The sequence below is a fragment of the Pistacia vera genome, unplaced genomic scaffold (genome assembly GCF_008641045.1).
Source record: "Pistacia vera cultivar Batoury unplaced genomic scaffold, PisVer_v2 Contig254, whole genome shotgun sequence".
NCBI classification, from domain to species: domain Eukaryota; kingdom Viridiplantae; phylum Streptophyta; class Magnoliopsida; order Sapindales; family Anacardiaceae; genus Pistacia; species Pistacia vera.
Genome location: NW_022196062.1, coordinates 5,583 through 23,556, shown reverse-complemented (window position 1 = coordinate 23,556; position 17,974 = coordinate 5,583). Strand labels below are relative to the sequence as shown.

Sequence of the window (17,974 nt, the reverse complement as noted above, 5' to 3'; positions counted from 1 at the left end):
TTAATATTAAAATACCAATTACTGGTGTTGTTGCAAGGGTAACTTGGGTTGGTGTCCATGGGTATTCCTTATAGAATAGGATTTTAATTAGTTCCCTATATAGGTGCAACTTAATTAAAACATATAAAAAGCTTTTTTATAAAAAAAAAAAAAAAAAAACCACCTCCTCTCTCGTCGCCTCTCTCTCTCTCTCACGTTTTCACTCTTTGAGTGCAAAAAGAACATTTTCTTTTCTTTGATTGGTCTTTTGTTGTTCTTGAAGTCGTAACTGTTTCTACACAAAACAATTGTCGGTTTTTCGGATTATCTTCGTGTGATTTCCGTGGTGCAATCTTACTTGGTTGATTAGCAAAGAAGCATAGTGAATAGTGTCGATGAACCAGTTTTGTGTGAACATTGTTTGTGAGCGAATCAGAGATATTTGGAGGAGCCTCCAAACGTGGATATGAACTAAATCCTTGTATAGATTTGTTTTTACACATATTTTATTTTATGTTTTAAGTCAATGCATGTGAACAATACAATATGTGCCTGGATTTTTTGGGATGTGTAAATGACTTTTCGTTTGTATAATTACGTTTTTCCGTTGCATGAATCTAGCCATTTACCAACAGTGGTATTAGAGCCTCAAGTACCAGGTTGTATTGTTTAATCATCGTTGATTGATACCATGTATATTTGATTGATAACATGTTGATGCATAAATTGGTTGTTTTTAAATCTGTAAAATTATGTTAATTGAATGACTAATGGTGTGTTGATGAATGATTTATTGGTTGGTTAGTGTCCTGGTCGAATGCTTGTGTATTCGATTCGATTTGGATCCATGTCATTACGTGAAAAATTGCAAAAAGGCGTCACTGTGTGATTCACAATTTTACGGCATTTGCCGCAGCAAAATAAAACTTTGCCAGGGCAAGAGGCCAAAAGTAAATGTGGTAGCGGCGAAATTCATCTTCGCCGTGGCTTCTCGCTGAAAAGTAGATCACGCCACGGCGAAATAAAACTTCGCCGCAGCGACCATGTGTATATGAACTTCGCCGGAGCGAATAATTTCTTCACTGTAGCAAGAAACCTACTGTTCCATTTTTGCTTTTCGTTTTTCACATAGGGGCTAAATTATAGTTTTCAGAACCTTTAAAGCCAATATTTATTATGCACATTTAAGAGGGTAACTTGATATTTCAACACACCCTATTCAAAAATTGTTTGAAATTGCATGGTGCCCGGTACATGAGCCTTAGACCTATTGTTTACTGTTTATATAGGGTTTGCTTGTAATTTTATAAAGAAATATGACTTGCGTGTCCTGCCTCTCTTTCTAATATCTCGATGTATTTCTTCTTCTCATCTCACTCATCTCATATGTAACGCGAGGTTTTTATTTTATTGATGTAAATTAGAATAAAATTTTTATTATAAAATTCTTTGTAATGATCGTGAAGAAGATACGAAGGAGCTATGAAGAGGAATAACTTGAAGACCCATGATTTACTTTTAAACCCTAGGTTGACCTACCGATTCCTCTAGGCTCAAGGAAATCGGTTTTAGTGGGCCATGTACCAGCACGTTTTATTTTGTTTAGAATGCATGCTAAGGTTGAATGTTCAAAAACATGCCAAACAATTTCATTCTAACAAAGATAATAATCTGATGAGACATTAAATAAAAACCCTTAAATTAAGAATATTAAGTCACATATGTCTTCCATCACCATGGTTTTAATCAAACCACTGTTCGTCGGAATCTTGTTCACCAAAGCGAAGGGTACACTTCTACCAGTGGGAAGTTAAAATTCATTGGAGTTTTCCTTAATGGTGATGGGTTGACTTAAAATGACAGTTTTGCTTGTTTGCCAAGCGAAGGTTGATAAAGACGTTATAGGCATAGTAAAGAAGTGCACATGTTTTGTGTACGTGGTGACATGTAGTATCTACTCTATTGATACTGAAAATCATACTTGAGGACGATGGCTAGGCTGTTGGATTGTGTGATTGGCTTGTTGGCTTACTTCACATTTGAGGTTGGTAATGGGAGCTATCAATTGGTGTGAATTAAGTTTGTTAGCTTACCTAATCAACCCATTTTGGCTTGTTCGCCAAATCGAAGGTTTGAAGTGGGCTAGATGGGATCTCAGTCCACTAGGAAAGCTAACGAGCTTTCTCAAGTTAATAGGGAGGGCTATTGACTTGAGGAAAATAGTGGGAGTGATTATTTAATAAAATACCTTATTAAAATAAAAATAAACATGATAATTTTGCTTTATTTTGCACTCGTAGATTTACTTTAATTGAGTAAAATGATCCCAACATCATTGCGACAAATCATCGAACTGTGAGAGAAATGGAATGGTAAGAATTTCGTTGACTGGTATAGAAGTATAAACGATATACTTCAGTCAAACGATATATTATACACCATTAAACAGACTTTGTCACCAGAGCCTGCTGATAGTTCTTTCCGTGAGACTAGTTATGTATATGTGAAACATACACATGATGCAAAAGTAGAAATGACTAGATACATTGTGCTTGCATCAATGACACCATTACTGTGACAGTAATGTCAGAAAATGGACTTAACTTCTATTCTTCATTTTATTCAGAGAAATGAGAAGCATATGGTGTATCGGTTTTTATTCAGATGTAGGATGGAAGAGGGTACCAAAATTGGTGATCATATACTAAAGTTGACCGAGTGTATGAACAAGCTTGAGATTTTGGGATGCAGACTTAATGAGGGTTTAGCGATAGACTTGATAGTACAGTCTTTGCTAGATTCTTACTCTCAATTTGTCTATGACTTCATTGAGGATGGTAAGAAGAATACCCTTTCCGAGTTTCTCGATATGTTGAATGCTACTGAGTCAAACATGAGAATGTCAGAAAAATTGACGTTGGTTGAAGCCAACTCAAGTGAGAAGGTAAGGGCTTAGAAGTCATTGAAAGGAACTGCTATAGATAGAAAGGGTGTTTGTCCTCACTATGGGAATCTCAGCCACTAAAGGAAACATTACAACAAAAAGGAAGAAAAATGTTACTTCTTCGTCAGGCATGTTCTTCATTGAGATTAACTTCTCTCATCAACATCATGGGTCATTGACTCGGGATGTGGTACTCACATTTGTTCTAATGTGCAGGGACTGCAGTAGAATAGATTGCTCGCCGAGGGAGAGGTAGACCTACTGTTGGAGATGGAGCACATGATGCTGCATTAACTGTAGGATCTTATTGTCTGATTTTGCCTACGGGCTTGTTACTTGGAACTTGTGGATTGTTATGATATTCGTTCAGTTTCTAGAAATAATTTTTCTGTGTCCACTTTGGACAAGTAAAAATATTGCTTTACTAATAGATTGTTGTCTTTTAGTATAAATAATATTCTATGGAACTGTTTCATAATAATATGTTTTCAAAAATAGACAATAAGAATATTCTCAAAGTCACACCTACACCGAATGTGGTAAGTTGAGTTAAACATACCTGAAGGAATGTGGGAGTTAGGTCCATGATGAGGTTTGTGTGATCTACCCATATAATTCTGGGGTTGTGCCTTAGAGACTGCGACTCACACACTAGACCGTGTACCACCAAGGTCTGTAGATAAGACTCCATATAAACAATGGAGTGGGCGAAAGCCCAACTTGTCTTATCTAAGGATTTGGGGTTGTGAAGCTTATGTCAAAAAATTGATTTCGAACAAGCTGGACCCGAAATCTAAGAGATGCATTTTTGTGGGGTATCCTAGGAAAACCAAAAGGTACTATTTCTACCATCTAGAAGAGCGCAAAATTTTTTGTCGCTTGTACTAATGTCTTCCTAAAAAATGAATTTTTTTCTAAAAAGTACTAATGGGAGAAAAGTAGAATTCGATGAAGTTCTAGAGCCACAAAATATACTAGACGAATGACGGGATGATGTGCCACAGGAAATATTTGAACATTAGGAGGAGGTTACTCCATAACTTGTGGATCAAATTGAACCACCCCAGGTAGCACAAAAGCTACATAGATTTGGGAAAGTACATCGTGAGCCCCAAAGATATGGTTTTCTCGTTACTCAACATGGTGACGTACTGGTCTACCAAGAGAATAAACTTAGAACCTACGAAGACGTTATATCGGATCTAGATTCTATTTAATGGCTTGAAGCCATGAAATCTGAGATGAACTCCATGTACCAGAACCCAGTATTGTCTCTAGCGGAACCACCTGAAGAGGTAAAACCCATAGGGTGTAAACGGGTCTTCAAGAAGAAGACTAACATTGATGACAAGGTGCATACTTATAAGGCACAACTGGTTGCCAAAAGGTTTCAAACAAATTCATGGTATTGACTATGAAGAAACCTTTTCGCCAGTTGCCATGATTAAATCCATCTAGATTATGCTTGTGATAGCTGCATATCATGACTATGAGATTTGACCAATGAATGTCAATGATGCTTTCTTGAATGGAAACCTTGAAAAGGATGTGTATATGGCACATCCTGATGGTTTCGTTCTTGATGGATAAGCTAAAAGGATATGCAAGTTGTAGAGGTCCATTTATGGACTCAAGCAAGTTTTAAGGAGTTGGAACATTTGTTTCGATAAAGCCATAATAAAATTTGGTTTTATCAAGAACAAAGATGAGGCCTATGTTTACAAAATGGTGAGTGGGAGCGCAGTGGCATGCCTAATGTTGTATGTTGATGACATACTTTTGATCGAGAATGATATACCGAGCTTGCAGTCGGTAAAAACTTGGTTATCCAAGTGCTTCTCTATGAAGGACTTAGGGGAAGCAACCTACATTCTCGGAATGAATATTTATCGTGTTAGATCGGGTAGGTTGCTTAGCTTAAGTCAGAGTATATGGACAAGGTACTGAATAGATTCAGTATGGAAGAATCCAAGAAGGGATTTCTTCCGGTGGCACATGGTATCTATCTCTCTAAGGATATGTGTCATAAACCACACAATGAGAGAGATAGAATGAAAAGGATCCCAAATGCTTCAGCAATTGGATCCATCTTGTATGCTCAAATTGATATCTCATGTGCATTAAATACTTGTAAGGGATATCAATCGGATCCAAGTGAGCGATGCTCTGATTGCATGCTCGAACTAATATCTCATGTGCATTGAGCACTTGTAGTAGATATCGATTGGATCTAAGTGAGCAATGTGATGTCATGTACTCGGATTGATGTCTTATATGCATTCAATACTTGTAGAAGATATCAATCATATCCAAGTGAGTAACACTGGATCAGTGTTAATGGACATCCTTATGTACTTAAAGAGGACTACACTGGATGAGTGTTAATGGACATCCTTAAGTACTTGAAGAGGACTAAGGATATGTTCTTGGATTATGGAGGGGTAGATGAGCTCACAGTAAGAAGATACAATGATGCTAATCTCCAAAATAGATAAAGATGATTTTCGCTTGCAATCCGAGTTTATATTTTGTCTCAATAGAGCTGCGGTTAGCTGGAATAGCTCAAAGCTAAGTATTATAGCGGATTCTACTATTAATGCTAAGTATATCTCATTGTTTAATGCAGTCGTAAATGCGGTTTGGATCAATAAGTTCATTATTGAACTTGATGTGGTTCCAAGCATTGGCCATCTAGTAAAGTTCTATTGCGATAATAATGGAGCCATTGTTGTGGCTGAGGAATCACGCTCTCACCAATAATCCAAATACTTACTTAGTTAATTCAATCTGATCTGAGTAGTCAATCAGAAAGAGAATGTGCAGATTTGCAGAATACCTACTAACCCACTGTTGAAATTTCTGTTGGAGTTAAAGCATGATGGGCACTTGGGTCATTCGATATTAAATACATGAATGATTGGCTATAGTGCAAGTGGGAGATTGTTGGAGTAGGTGCCCTAGAGCCAATCAATTATTGTAGAATTGACTCTTTGTAATAATGTTTATTAATCAATAAAAGACATTATCCACTATATCACATAAATCATATTATATGTATTGATATATGTCTTTAGGATGGTAGAACCATGACGAGGGTATCAAGTGTTTCAAATCTTGATAGTGAGAACCCCATGATCACATATGATGGCCATTCTAGAAATGTCTGTAGCCCCAGTATTATTCTGACCAAGGACACATATAATACGGTAAGACTATCGTAGTGTTGAACGACCCTGTCGAAAGGATGTGACTGATCTCACTTGTCAAGGTTGTTTGCCGACAACCTGATGCGACACATAGGTGCTTGCTGTAGGCAAATTCACTAGATAGGCCCACTAGAGTATTCCATATGGATGGTAACCCCAGTGTACGTCTATGAAATAAATCTTCTAACGAATGATGGTGCATGTGATCCTTAGACTTGAGATCACCGGAGCGCCTTGTGTACCGATTGGTGTAGTTTGACACTAGCCCAATGTAGTTCTATTCAGAGCTATCAATACGGTAGTGATTGACTGCATTAATGAGTGTATCAAGACTATGGTGGATCGATAAAGGATTCATCACTCCTGGGTACGGGAAAAGTTATCTCACTGGGTAATTTAGTAAATGACAATGACACTAAATCTGTGGCCACAGTAGAATTGAGTTGTTGCTCAATCCAATTTAATATTTTTGTCATTGGTCAAGTAACTGAATACAAACATGTCAAGGATATCCGAGGTTAACACTATTTATGTACCTCAGTCTCGATAAGATAACAGATGATGAAATGATTTAATTGCACGGTAACCACACCGTTGATAGGCTGCGATTTCGCTGAATCCAAATCTATTGGGTGGTCATTATGCCTTGCTAGGGGTCAATCTTGGTTAGTGTGTAGTGAGACGATTAATTGGTATTAATCGCAATACTACACATTGCCGATATGATGAGGAGCCTATGGGTCACACCCTTAGAACATAATTTAAGAATCAATTTGTGAGAAGAGTATTTTCGTCTTTTAGGACAAAATGATATTTTGGTAATCTCGCAGTGCAATTAAATTAGCTGAAGTTGTTGCCTGTATTTAATTTGATATTAAAATTAAATATCTGAGATTATATTTAAATATATGTATGCATATATTTAAATGAATTGTTATTATTAGTTAAATGTTAATATATTATTGATTTTAATTATAATAATAATTAATTAATTTAAAATACTAGTTACATGGTATTTGGTTGCAAGGGTAAGCTTGGGTTGGTGCCCATGGATATTCCTTATAGGAATAGGGTTTTAATTAGTTACACTATATAAGTGCAACTTAATTAAAATATATAAAAATCTTTTTATAAAAAACCTAGCCACCCTATCTCTCTCTCTCTCTGTCTCTCTCTCTTTCTCTCTCTCTCTTATGTTTTCACTCTTTGAGTGCAAAAAGAAAATTTTCTTTTCTTTGATTGTCTTTTGATTTTTGAAGCCAACAATTGTTTTAGCAAAACAATTGTTGGTTCTTCGGATTATCTTCGTGTGGATTTCCGTAAGTGCGATCTTACATTTGATCAATTAGCGAAGAAATCGGTGACCAATATCGATGAATAGTAGCTGGTGAACAACGTTAATAAACAGTAGCAGGTGAATAGTGTCGATGAACAATACTTGATAAACAGTGCTGTGAAAAGTGTTTGTGAGCAAAGTTAGAGATATTTGGAGGAGCCTCCAAACGTGGGTATAAACTAAATCCTTGTATGGATTTGTTTTTTCACAGATTTTATTTTACGTTTTAAGTCAATGCATGTGAACAATACAATCTGTGCCTGGATTTTTGAGATGCATAAGTGACTTTTTCGTTTGTATAATTACGTTTTTCCGCTGCGTGAATCTGGTCACTTACCAACATGAATGTCTGTTAGTAACGTTTTGGTTGCGTTTCGTACACTATTCTCACCATATCCTATCCTAAAAAATGAAAAATGTGTTTGTTTTAATATTCTTCAAAATCCAATCATATTTTATTCAACTAAAAACATTTAACACTTATCCTTCTTTATAAAAGTTTATAAATTAACAAAAACACCCTCATCCACCCAAGCCACTATCACCTGCCAATAGCCACCGTCGCCCGTCGGCGTTGAAACGACGCACAACCGATTGGATCTGGCTAGTTATGCGTCGATCTTGCCTTTGTCGGTCAAATCTATCTGGTAGTTGACAACCATTTTTTAACTATAGATCTAGGCAAAAAAAGGCAAGATTGGCTCACGACAGATTAGATCCAGTCGGTTGTGTACCATTTCGGTGATTAACGGCCATCGTTTGGCAGTAATGGCTGACTGCCAAAGTCGATTGGGTGGGTGGGCTCTTTTTTGTTAATTTATAAACTTTTATTGTTGTGGGGTGTTTAATAAATTAACAAATGTAGGAGGTTAAAAAGTAATCTAAATATTTTCAGAAAATGTTTTCCAATAATATACTTAAACACATTTGCATAATCTTATCTTAAAATGTATTCGGAATAGGATTTTACAAATGCTATTAAAAAAAGTATATCAAATGAGCCTCTTGATATTCCTAATTTCCTATCATTAACAATGCTCGATCCGTCAGTCCTACCATCAAAACATTCCTGAAATATTATAATTATAAAAGACTAAAGTTTGGTTAAGCCAAACCTTAGGGAGGAAAGTGTTATTATTCCGACCAAGGATCTTACTTAGATTTTTTAATTAAATTAATTGTGTCCGAAATGGAAACAAAAACTAACGCAAAGCAAATACACGCACACTGGCCACTGCTAGACTAACACACGAAGTAGGGTTTTGCTCCATATAAAACAAAAACCTAGTCACCAAATTCTCACTACTCACATCACTGATTCTTTGTTCTTAACTACAACCAGGTCTTTATCTTTCTGCATAACTATTTAATTTATATTTGTTATTGATAGTGATTGATTTTTTTTTAATTGTTTTATTTAGCTCTGTTTCGGTTGTTAATTTGATTGTTTTGCGAAGGGTCTGTTTTGTTTTGATTTTGTGCTGCTGGGATGTTTGGACTTTGAAATGGAATTATGGGTTCGTGAAGATATTGATATTTGTTTCTGTTGTGGGTATTGCAGGCTGTGTAAATGGCTGGTTTAAAGGAAATTACAGCGGCTGACTTCTTACAAGTAAGTTTTGATTCATTATATTCTGGTTGGTTCCTGCAAAACTGTGGGAAATTGTTACAGACATACACGCGAAAAAGAAAAAAACTTAATGCTTTTTTGAGTTTCCGTTATTTTGACGCTATTTTTCTTTTCTTTTTCATATCATCCTGTTTTTTCTTATCTTGTGTCCTGAGGTTTTGGATTGAGGTTGTAAATTTGAAAATATTTTGTTATTCTTTTAAATGTTAATAACAGGGTACACAGAGGCATACACTTCTTTTGAATAAAAATTCTGCTATCAAGCGGAAACACTTGCTATGGGGCACACTATGTAATCAGAATTCGAAGTTTGGTGTATCTAATAGAAGAGGCTTTTCATTGAAATGTTGTGCTCAATCAAGGCCCAGAGCTCTTGTTTCTGGGAATGTTAGCAGTTCCATAGATGAACAAACAAGATTGGTGGAACAGCCCGCTGAAGAGGTTGTTCATTTTTATCGTGTTCCATTGCTTCAAGATAGTGCAACAGCTGAGCTTCTCAAGTCAGTTCAAACAAAGATTTCGAACCAGATTGTTGGCTTGAAAACAGAACAGTGTTTTAATATTGGTCTTGATTCAAGTATTTCGAGCGAGAAGCTTGGAGTCTTGAAGTGGCTTCTTCAAGAAACGTATGAGCCAGAGAATTTGGGGGCTGAGAGCTTTCTTGAGAAGAAGAGACAAGAAGGGTTGAAATCTGTAATAATTGAGGTTGGGCCTAGGTTATCATTTACTACTGCATGGTCTGCTAATGCTGTATCAATATGTCGGGCATGTGGGTTAACAGAGGTGATTCGTTTAGAGAGGTCTAGGAGATACTTGTTGTATAGTAAGGGAGCTCTGCAAGATAATCAGATCAATGATTTTGCAGCAATGGTTCATGATCGAATGACTGAGTGTGTTTATGTCCAGAAGCTGACATCATTCAAGACCAGTGTGGTTCCCGAGGAAGTCAGATATGTGCCTGTGATGGAGAAGGGCAGGAAGGCGTTGGAGGAAATCAATCAGGAGATGGGTTTGGCATTTGATGAGCAAGATTTGCAGTATTACACCAGGCTCTTTAGGGATGACATTAAACGGAATCCATCAACAGTTGAATTGTTTGATATTGCACAATCTAATAGTGAGCACAGCAGGCACTGGTTTTTCACTGGGAAGATTGTCATCGATGGAAAACCTATGGATAGGACTCTTATGCAGATTGTGAAGAGCACCTTGCTGGCAAACCCAAACAATTCTGTCATTGGTTTCAAGGATAACTCAAGTGCAATCAAGGGCTTCCCAGCCAAGCAATTGCGACCAGTCCAACCTGGTTCAACTTGTCCATTAACTGCAAGTACTTGTGACCTTGATATTCTGTTTACAGCAGAGACCCACAATTTCCCATGTGCTGTGGCACCTTATCCTGGTGCAGAGACAGGTGCAGGGGGTCGAATCAGGGATACTCATGCCACAGGAAGGGGATCTTTTGTTGTTGCATCTACAGTTGGTTACTGTGTTGGGAACCTCAATATAGAGGGGTCTTATGCTCCTTGGGAAGATCCATCTTTCAAATATCCATCAAACTTGGCTTCCCCTCTTCAAATCCTTATTGATGCTAGTAATGGCGCATCAGACTATGGTAACAAATTTGGAGAGCCATTGATTCAGGGTTACACTCGAAGTTTTGGAATGAGACTCCCAAGTGGGGAAAGGCGGGAATGGTTGAAGCCAATTATGTTCAGCGGAGGCATTGGCCAGATTGATCATACACATATATCAAAAGGAGAGCCTGACATTGGAATGTTGGTTGTGAAGATTGGGGGTCCTGCATATCGTATTGGAATGGGTGGTGGAGCAGCATCTAGCATGGTTAGTGGGCAGAATGATGCAGATCTTGATTTTAATGCAGTACAGCGTGGAGATGCTGAGATGGCACAGAAATTATATCGTGTTGTTCGTGCATGCATTGAAATGGGAGAGAATAACCCAATTATAAGCATTCATGATCAAGGAGCTGGTGGGAACTGTAATGTTGTGAAGGAAATCATATACCCTAAGGGTGCTGAGATTGATATACGAGCTGTTGTAGTTGGTGATCACACTATGTCTGTTTTAGAAATATGGGGTGCAGAATATCAGGAGCAAGATGCAATCCTGGTGAAGCCTGAAAGCCGCAATTTGTTACAATCGATCTGTGAAAGAGAGAGAGTTTCAATGGCTGTTATTGGAAGCATTAGTGGTCAGGGACGTGTTGTATTAGTTGATAGCTTAGCTATTCAAAAGTGTCAGTCAAGTGGACTTCCTCCCCCTCCTCCTGCTGTGGATCTTGAGCTTGAGAAAGTACTTGGGGACATGCCTCAAAAAACCTTTGAATTTTCTCGGTTTGACCAGGCTCGGGAGCCACTTGATATTGCTCCTGGGATTACAGTGACGGATTCACTGAAGAGGGTATTGAGACTTCCATCTGTCTGTTCTAAGCGATTCTTAACGACAAAGGTGGATAGGTGTGTGACAGGGCTTGTAGCACAGCAGCAAACTGTTGGCCCCTTGCAAATCACTCTTGCTGATGTTGCTGTCATTGCTCAGACGTATACTGATTTGACTGGAGGTGCATGTGCCATTGGGGAGCAGCCAATCAAGGGCTTGCTTAATCCAAAAGCAATGGCAAGATTAGCGGTTGGAGAAGCACTTACAAATCTTGTTTGGGCGAAGGTTACTTCTCTCTCTGATGTTAAAGCGAGTGGTAATTGGATGTATGCTGCCAAGCTTGACGGGGAAGGAGCAGCTATGTATGATGCTGCAACAGCTCTTTCAGAAGCTATGATAGAACTTGGTATTGCGATTGATGGGGGAAAGGACAGTCTTTCCATGGCAGCCCATGCAGGTGGAGAGGTTGTTAAAGCTCCTGGAAATCTTGTTATTAGTGTCTATGTCACATGTCCTGACATAACAAAAACAGTGACCCCAGATTTGAAACTAGGAGATGATGGTGTTTTACTTCACATTGATTTGGCGAAGGGGAAGCGCCGGTTGGGTGGATCTGCTCTTGCTCAGGTGTTCGACCAAGTTGGAGACGAGTCTCCTGATATTGAAGATGTTCCTTACCTTAAAAGGGTATTTGACGGTGTTCAGGACCTTCTTGCAGATGAACTTATATCTGCTGGTCATGATATCAGTGATGGTGGGCTTTTGGTCTGTGCACTGGAAATGGCATTTGCTGGGAACTGTGGGGTTACATTGAACTTGAAGTCAAAAGGACACAGCCTCTTCCATACACTGTTTGCAGAAGAGCTTGGTCTTGTTCTTGAGGTGAGCAAGACAAACTTGGATACTGTATTGAAAAGACTCAATGGTGCTGGTGTTTCTGCTGAGATCATTGGACAGGTGACTGGCTTACCCATGATAGAATTGAATGTTGATAGGGTAACTCATCTGAATGAGAAAACTTCTTTAGTAAGAGACATGTGGGAGGAAACCAGTTTCGAGCTGGAAAAGTTCCAAAGATTGGCTTATTGTGTGGAATCAGAAAAAGAAGGATTGAAGTCTAGGCATGAACCTTCTTGGGAATTGTCCTTCACACCTTCCTTTACAGATGAGAAGTACATGACTGCAACTTCAAAACCAAAAGTAGCTGTCATTCGAGAGGAAGGTAGCAATGGGGACAGAGAAATGTCAGCAGCTTTTTATGCTGCTGGTTTCGAACCATGGGATGTTACAATGTCAGATCTCCTTAATGGTGCTATCTCTCTTCAGGACTTCCGTGGAATTGTGTTTGTAGGGGGTTTTAGCTATGCTGATGTTCTTGATTCTGCAAAAGGTTGGTCTGCTTCCATTCGATTCAACCAACCACTTCTAAATCAGTTCCAGGAGTTCTATAAGCGGTCAGACACTTTTAGTCTTGGTGTTTGCAATGGGTGTCAGCTCATGGCTCTATTGGGTTGGGTTCCTGGGCCTCAAGTTGGGGGTGTGCATGGTGCTGGTGGAGACCCATCACAACCAAGGTTCGTTCACAATGAATCTGGTCGTTTTGAATGCCGCTTCACAAGTGTGTCAATAAAGGACTCACCGGCTATGATGTTCAAAGGAATGGAAGGTAGTACATTGGGTGTATGGACGGCCCATGGTGAGGGGCGAGCATATTTCCCCGATGATGGTGTTCTGGATCGTGTTATTCACTCAGATTTGGCCCCAGTAAGATACTGTGACGATGATGGGAATCCTACCGAAGCTTACCCATTTAATGTTAATGGCTCTCCCTTAGGAGTGGCAGCAATTTGTTCACCTGATGGAAGACATCTTGCCATGATGCCGCATCCAGAGCGTTGCTTCTTGATGTGGCAATTCCCATGGTATCCGAAGGACTGGACTGTGGATAAGAAAGGTCCAAGCCCATGGTTAAAGATGTTCCAAAATGCCAGAGAATGGTGTTCATGAGCTGGTTTGGTTTCTGCCTTCATTGTCTGATAATACAGCATCGATAAATAAAAACACAAGGACTATAGAGATGAAGTGAGTTGTATTTAGCTCAACTCTCCGATTTAACCTATTTTCAGGAAATGTCCAAGGTTTTAATTTTTTTTTTTTTTTTTTTCTTAATTTTGTTTGCTAAATTATATATAAAAGATGAATGGAAGTGGGCATCAAATTTTCATGTTCTTTATGTTCACTTTGGAATGGCAATCACATTTCTTTTGACCATCTTTGTGATATAGTTTGCTTGCGTGGCCATGAATACTCGATGACTCGATGGAAATCACATTTCTAAACTCTTATTAAGGCTCTGAAATAATACTTTGGAGATCATTAAGTTGCCCATTATAAACCATTGAAACTTCTCTAAATGTTAATAATCATGCACGAAGGCACCACTCTTTAAATTATACTCATGGCATGAACACACCAAATGAGGTGTTGACTTTGAAGTAATATTGATATCCTTGAGTGAATAAATATATGCATGGCAAGGCTATTTAAGGAGGCAAGGATGCTTCTATGACAGCTGAATTTAAAAATAAGCAAACATCTTCATAGGGAGAATCAAGGTAATTTACAGGTTAATATAACAAAATGGATAATGCGAAAAATATAATAATACTAGACATTACAAGTAAATCAAGCCAATTTTGCACCCCAATTGATATGACAATTGTTTTGACATATGTAATGTATTTATCACATCAACCTATTATTTATATGGTGCCACCAAAATAAGTCTTACAGTACTTTTGAGGAACAAAATTGAGATATTTACTCTGTGAAGGTGACATTATCAGAGAGTACGTAACTTGTTTTCATGTGGAGCTCTCAGCTAATCTTGCTTCCACGCCGGACCTCTTAATTTGTGGCATCGCCACTTGTGTCCAACCATGGATAATATGCAAAATTCTGTTGGTCCATTTCTTCCAGGAATCTCTGTAAATAATCAGGGCTAGACTCACGAAGAATGTTTTGTTCTTCCCATCCGTTTATGGAAGGAATCTGTACGTTCATTTGGGTATCAAAAGCTTGAGTCGCATTTATGTTTCCTCCATGATTTAGCTGTCCAGCTTCAGCCTGTTGATTCTGATAGTAAGGTGTGTTCATGGCATCTGGATATGGAGAAAAGTATGACTGACTGCATGTTAATTCATTAGGTGCTTGTGAACTTCCACTACTAGCAACACCAACCGTTTGATTAGCCGCCATATGATTTCCAAGAAGTTCTATTTCCTCTTGTAAGCTAGCTACCTGCAGGGAAAAATAAATAATTAATCTATAAGCATTCATGTTCCGCATTTCAGGATTTACTTGTTAGAGAAGAAACACTGATACATTTGATATCACAGGATTTTCAGAAACCTGTTGCTGGAGGGCGAAAATCTGGGCGACACAGCCGTAGATAGGATCTCGCATTCGAGCCAATGCCTCGTAAGAAATGGTGATTGCAGCATCACTTCGGTTGTGAACTGGTAAGTGAAATAATAGCTTAGAGACATTGCTTGCACCAAACACTTTATGGACTGCTGCAAAATGGGATGCAGCTTGTTCATAGCAGAAGTAAGGGGCAAAGATACAATCATTTGTGCATCTTCTTCTCAGAAATTTGCATGCTCCGCATGAAGAGCCAAATCCTGTCATTGTCCTCAGCTTTTTCTTTTCTCTGTGTGAATGATATTTCACTAGTGCTCTTTCTATGGAACTTGTTTGTTTAGGATAAGAAGTCGAAATTTAACTCTTTATAACAATCATGAGAGAGCTGGATGTTCTTTTTGTTGTGGCTGGGGACATTTCTGACTTTAGTTAAAAAGTTAGTCTCTTCTCGGTCTCCTTTGTGGCCTACATTGTCATTCTCAATTTTGGTAACCTTTCCTAATTTATGCCTTAAAAGGGCTCTTTTGATTATAGATTATTAATAAACAACACTTTAAATAAAGACCTAATCATCATCATTACAAACTGGGCTCTAAAAATGAGATATGAATTGCCTGAAATAGTACCTTTTTCTAGTTAAAAAATGTTATCATGTAGACACCAAGAATTCCCATTTCTCCCTTTACAAATCCTGAAAGGTTAATTAACTTTTTGGGACTTGGATTTTCAAATGGAGATTGCAAACCAAATCTGCAGCTTTCTGAATGTTGATTAGGTGATAAATCAAAATGACTGTTGCTTGTTGGATCCAAAGTTGAGTGAAGAGATAAAGATAAATATTCAGAAAGAGTTTTTTAAGTAATGCTTTCAGTCAAAATCAAGACACAGGAGTTGATGCATTACGGCTGAAAACTTGGTGTTTTATCAAATGAGAACAAGTTTACGTGGTTTTGTATGCAAAATTCTAGAGCTCAGAGATTGGACACACAAATGCATGAGTCATGACGGCTATTTGTCTTTGTCTGTGGTAAATTCCCTGGAATTACGCAATTTTTAATCCTACATTAGCTTAGTTCAGTTAATAATTCTCCATTATTTAACATATTTTATCACTTAATCAGGTTGTGCTGTTTCCCACTTTACAATGAGTGGGTGATAAAAAGAGTTGAAACAGAAGGAATTCGTCCAATTCCCTGGAAATCAAAGGCCAAAACACAAACAAACTCGCATCAGGTAAACATCATACACAGTAATTAAACATGTTCTAGTTTAGCTTATCCATACTTGTGCTTCATGGCTCTAGAAGTAAAGTGGGAATTGGCAAACGAGACAGAGGCAGACAAAAATGCTATTACATTGACATGGAATTGAATTTGACACCACCAAAACATTTCCACTTTGTGTCTTTTCAAAACTACTGTGTAAACTTTTGTTTTCTTGGGAATGAAACTAAGGGCTGCAGAAGGAAAGCGTGATGGCATGGTGGAGAGTTACTTTTCGGCTTTCGAGATTAACGATGAAAGTGTCTTTCTTTATCATGCTTCAATTATACATCATTTTTTTTTTTCTTTTTTTCTAATCTGTAAATGCTAGGCTTGATTGCTAGTTTTTTCCTTGGAGTTCACATTCACCTCCTGTTAAACTTAAAGCCTTGCTTTCAACAGAAACCATTCTATGGCTTATAGGTTTTAACTATTGTAGTTTCTTCTTTCTTTCTGTTCTTTTCTTCTTTTGCAAATTTGAGCTGTCATCAACTCCATTCCTTTCAACTTGGGTATCAAATTTGATCATTTGTAGTTTGATTTTTAGGGTAAGATTCGGACTTCTCCAAGGTTCTGTTTCTCTATATTTTCACTAAACCAATGATTATGAGTTTACAGATTAGTGTAATGGTTAATGTTAGAACAAGGACAACAAATAATCAGCTAAAACAATGATATTTTAGAACTCGAGTAAATGTGTAATCGTTAAATTAATACGGTTCAAAGATGCAAGTAAACCCACTCCTTGGTATGGGTTAATTTTGAGTTCATTAAACTGTATTCTTTTCGGTTTCGCACAGTATAGTTTAAGGATAAAGATAGTTAAATTTCGTTTTGTATATAGTGTTGTCTAATACCACCTATTAAAGAGCTAATAGTAATATTCTAAAATAGAGTTAATGACTTTTTCTCACCCAAATAATGGTTTAATGACTCTTTCCTACATACAGACTTTTAAAGTATAATTTTACTACCAAAATTTATATTCCGACGACGAACAGAGAGCAAACTCAGTTCAGACTATTGGGGTTTTTAAAGAAGGAAGGCCGATGAGTCTTTTGGTAATGGAATATTGGATTTTGGTGGTTGGGATCGATCAGAATTTGACTTGGGAGGGGTGGCTGTGCAAACCCTGATCACTCAATTGTCAGTGATTGGTGAGGTCGGCGGGAGTAGGGTTTGAGGGGTTTTGGTGAGTGGTGATCGGAGAAGAGAATGGTGGTAATGTGGGGTAGCAACGATATCGAAATCGGAAACAGAATAAAAATTTAAATAGTAAAATGATATTTTAAAAGTCTATGGGTGAGAAAGTGCAGTTAAACATTATTTGGGTAGGAAAGTCTTTACTCTTCTAAGATACGATGACGGTATTAGAATTTGTGGAAATGAGAAATATCATAAATATGTTATCTAATATGTGATGTTTAAGAACCAAGATTCCAGGTTTCTTAAGATGGATGAGATGGGATTCAAAGCTTTATACCAGAAATGACAGTATTTCAAAGGTATAATGGAAAAAGGTAATTCGGTTAAAGAACATTGAAGTAGTTAAAACTTAAAACAGTTCAGCGGACTATTTGAAATAGGGAAAAGTTAAAAGAGTAATGCTACAGGCACAGATAGTAGTGTACTAAATTTGTGTATCGAATGATATAATAAAATCCTGACCGTTGATTAATATTAAGTTAAAATTAATCAACGGTCAGGATTTTACCATGTTATTCGGTACACTACTGTCAGTGGCTGTATTATTTTCCAAAGTCAAAAGGAAGAAGGGGAAAAAAAAAAAAA

The 17,974-nt window shown here is 37.7% G+C and overlaps 2 protein-coding genes across 2 annotated transcripts; one reads left to right on the top strand and one right to left on the bottom strand.

The window, feature by feature from the left end:
- The first annotated feature begins 8,713 nt into the window (after positions 1–8,713).
- LOC116132471 (probable phosphoribosylformylglycinamidine synthase, chloroplastic/mitochondrial) lies at positions 8,714–13,766 on the top strand. Its single transcript, XM_031418131.1, has 3 exons — positions 8,714–8,807; positions 9,027–9,077; positions 9,312–13,766. Exons 2-3 carry the CDS (start codon positions 9,036–9,038, stop codon positions 13,503–13,505), a joined length of 4,236 nt encoding a protein of 1,411 aa, XP_031273991.1. The 5' UTR covers positions 8,714–8,807; positions 9,027–9,035; the 3' UTR covers positions 13,506–13,766.
- Positions 13,767–14,405: 639 nt separating this feature from the next.
- LOC116132507 (LOB domain-containing protein 29-like) lies at positions 14,406–15,188 on the bottom strand. Its single transcript, XM_031418174.1, has 2 exons — positions 14,910–15,188; positions 14,406–14,798 (listed from the first exon to the last, which is right to left on the bottom strand). The coding sequence occupies exons 1-2, from the start codon at positions 15,186–15,188 to the stop codon at positions 14,406–14,408; spliced, it is 672 nt and encodes a 223-aa protein (XP_031274034.1).
- Positions 15,189–17,974: the final 2,786 nt, after the last annotated feature.

Bases quoted from the DNA above. Each gene is read 5' to 3' on its own strand.
- LOC116132471 (XM_031418131.1), top strand. From the start codon at position 9,036: ATGGCTGGTTTAAAGGAAATTACAGCGGCTGACTTCTTACAA. The intron at 9,078-9,311 runs GTAAGTTTTGAT...TGTTAATAACAG, and splicing joins CAGCGGCTGACTTCTTACAA to GGTACACAGAGGCATACACT.
- LOC116132507 (XM_031418174.1), bottom strand. From the start codon at position 15,188: ATGACAGGATTTGGCTCTTCATGCGGAGCATGCAAATTTCTGAGAAGA. The intron at 14,799-14,909 runs GTTTCTGAAAAT...TTTTCCCTGCAG, and splicing joins TTTTCGCCCTCCAGCAACAG to GTAGCTAGCTTACAAGAGGA.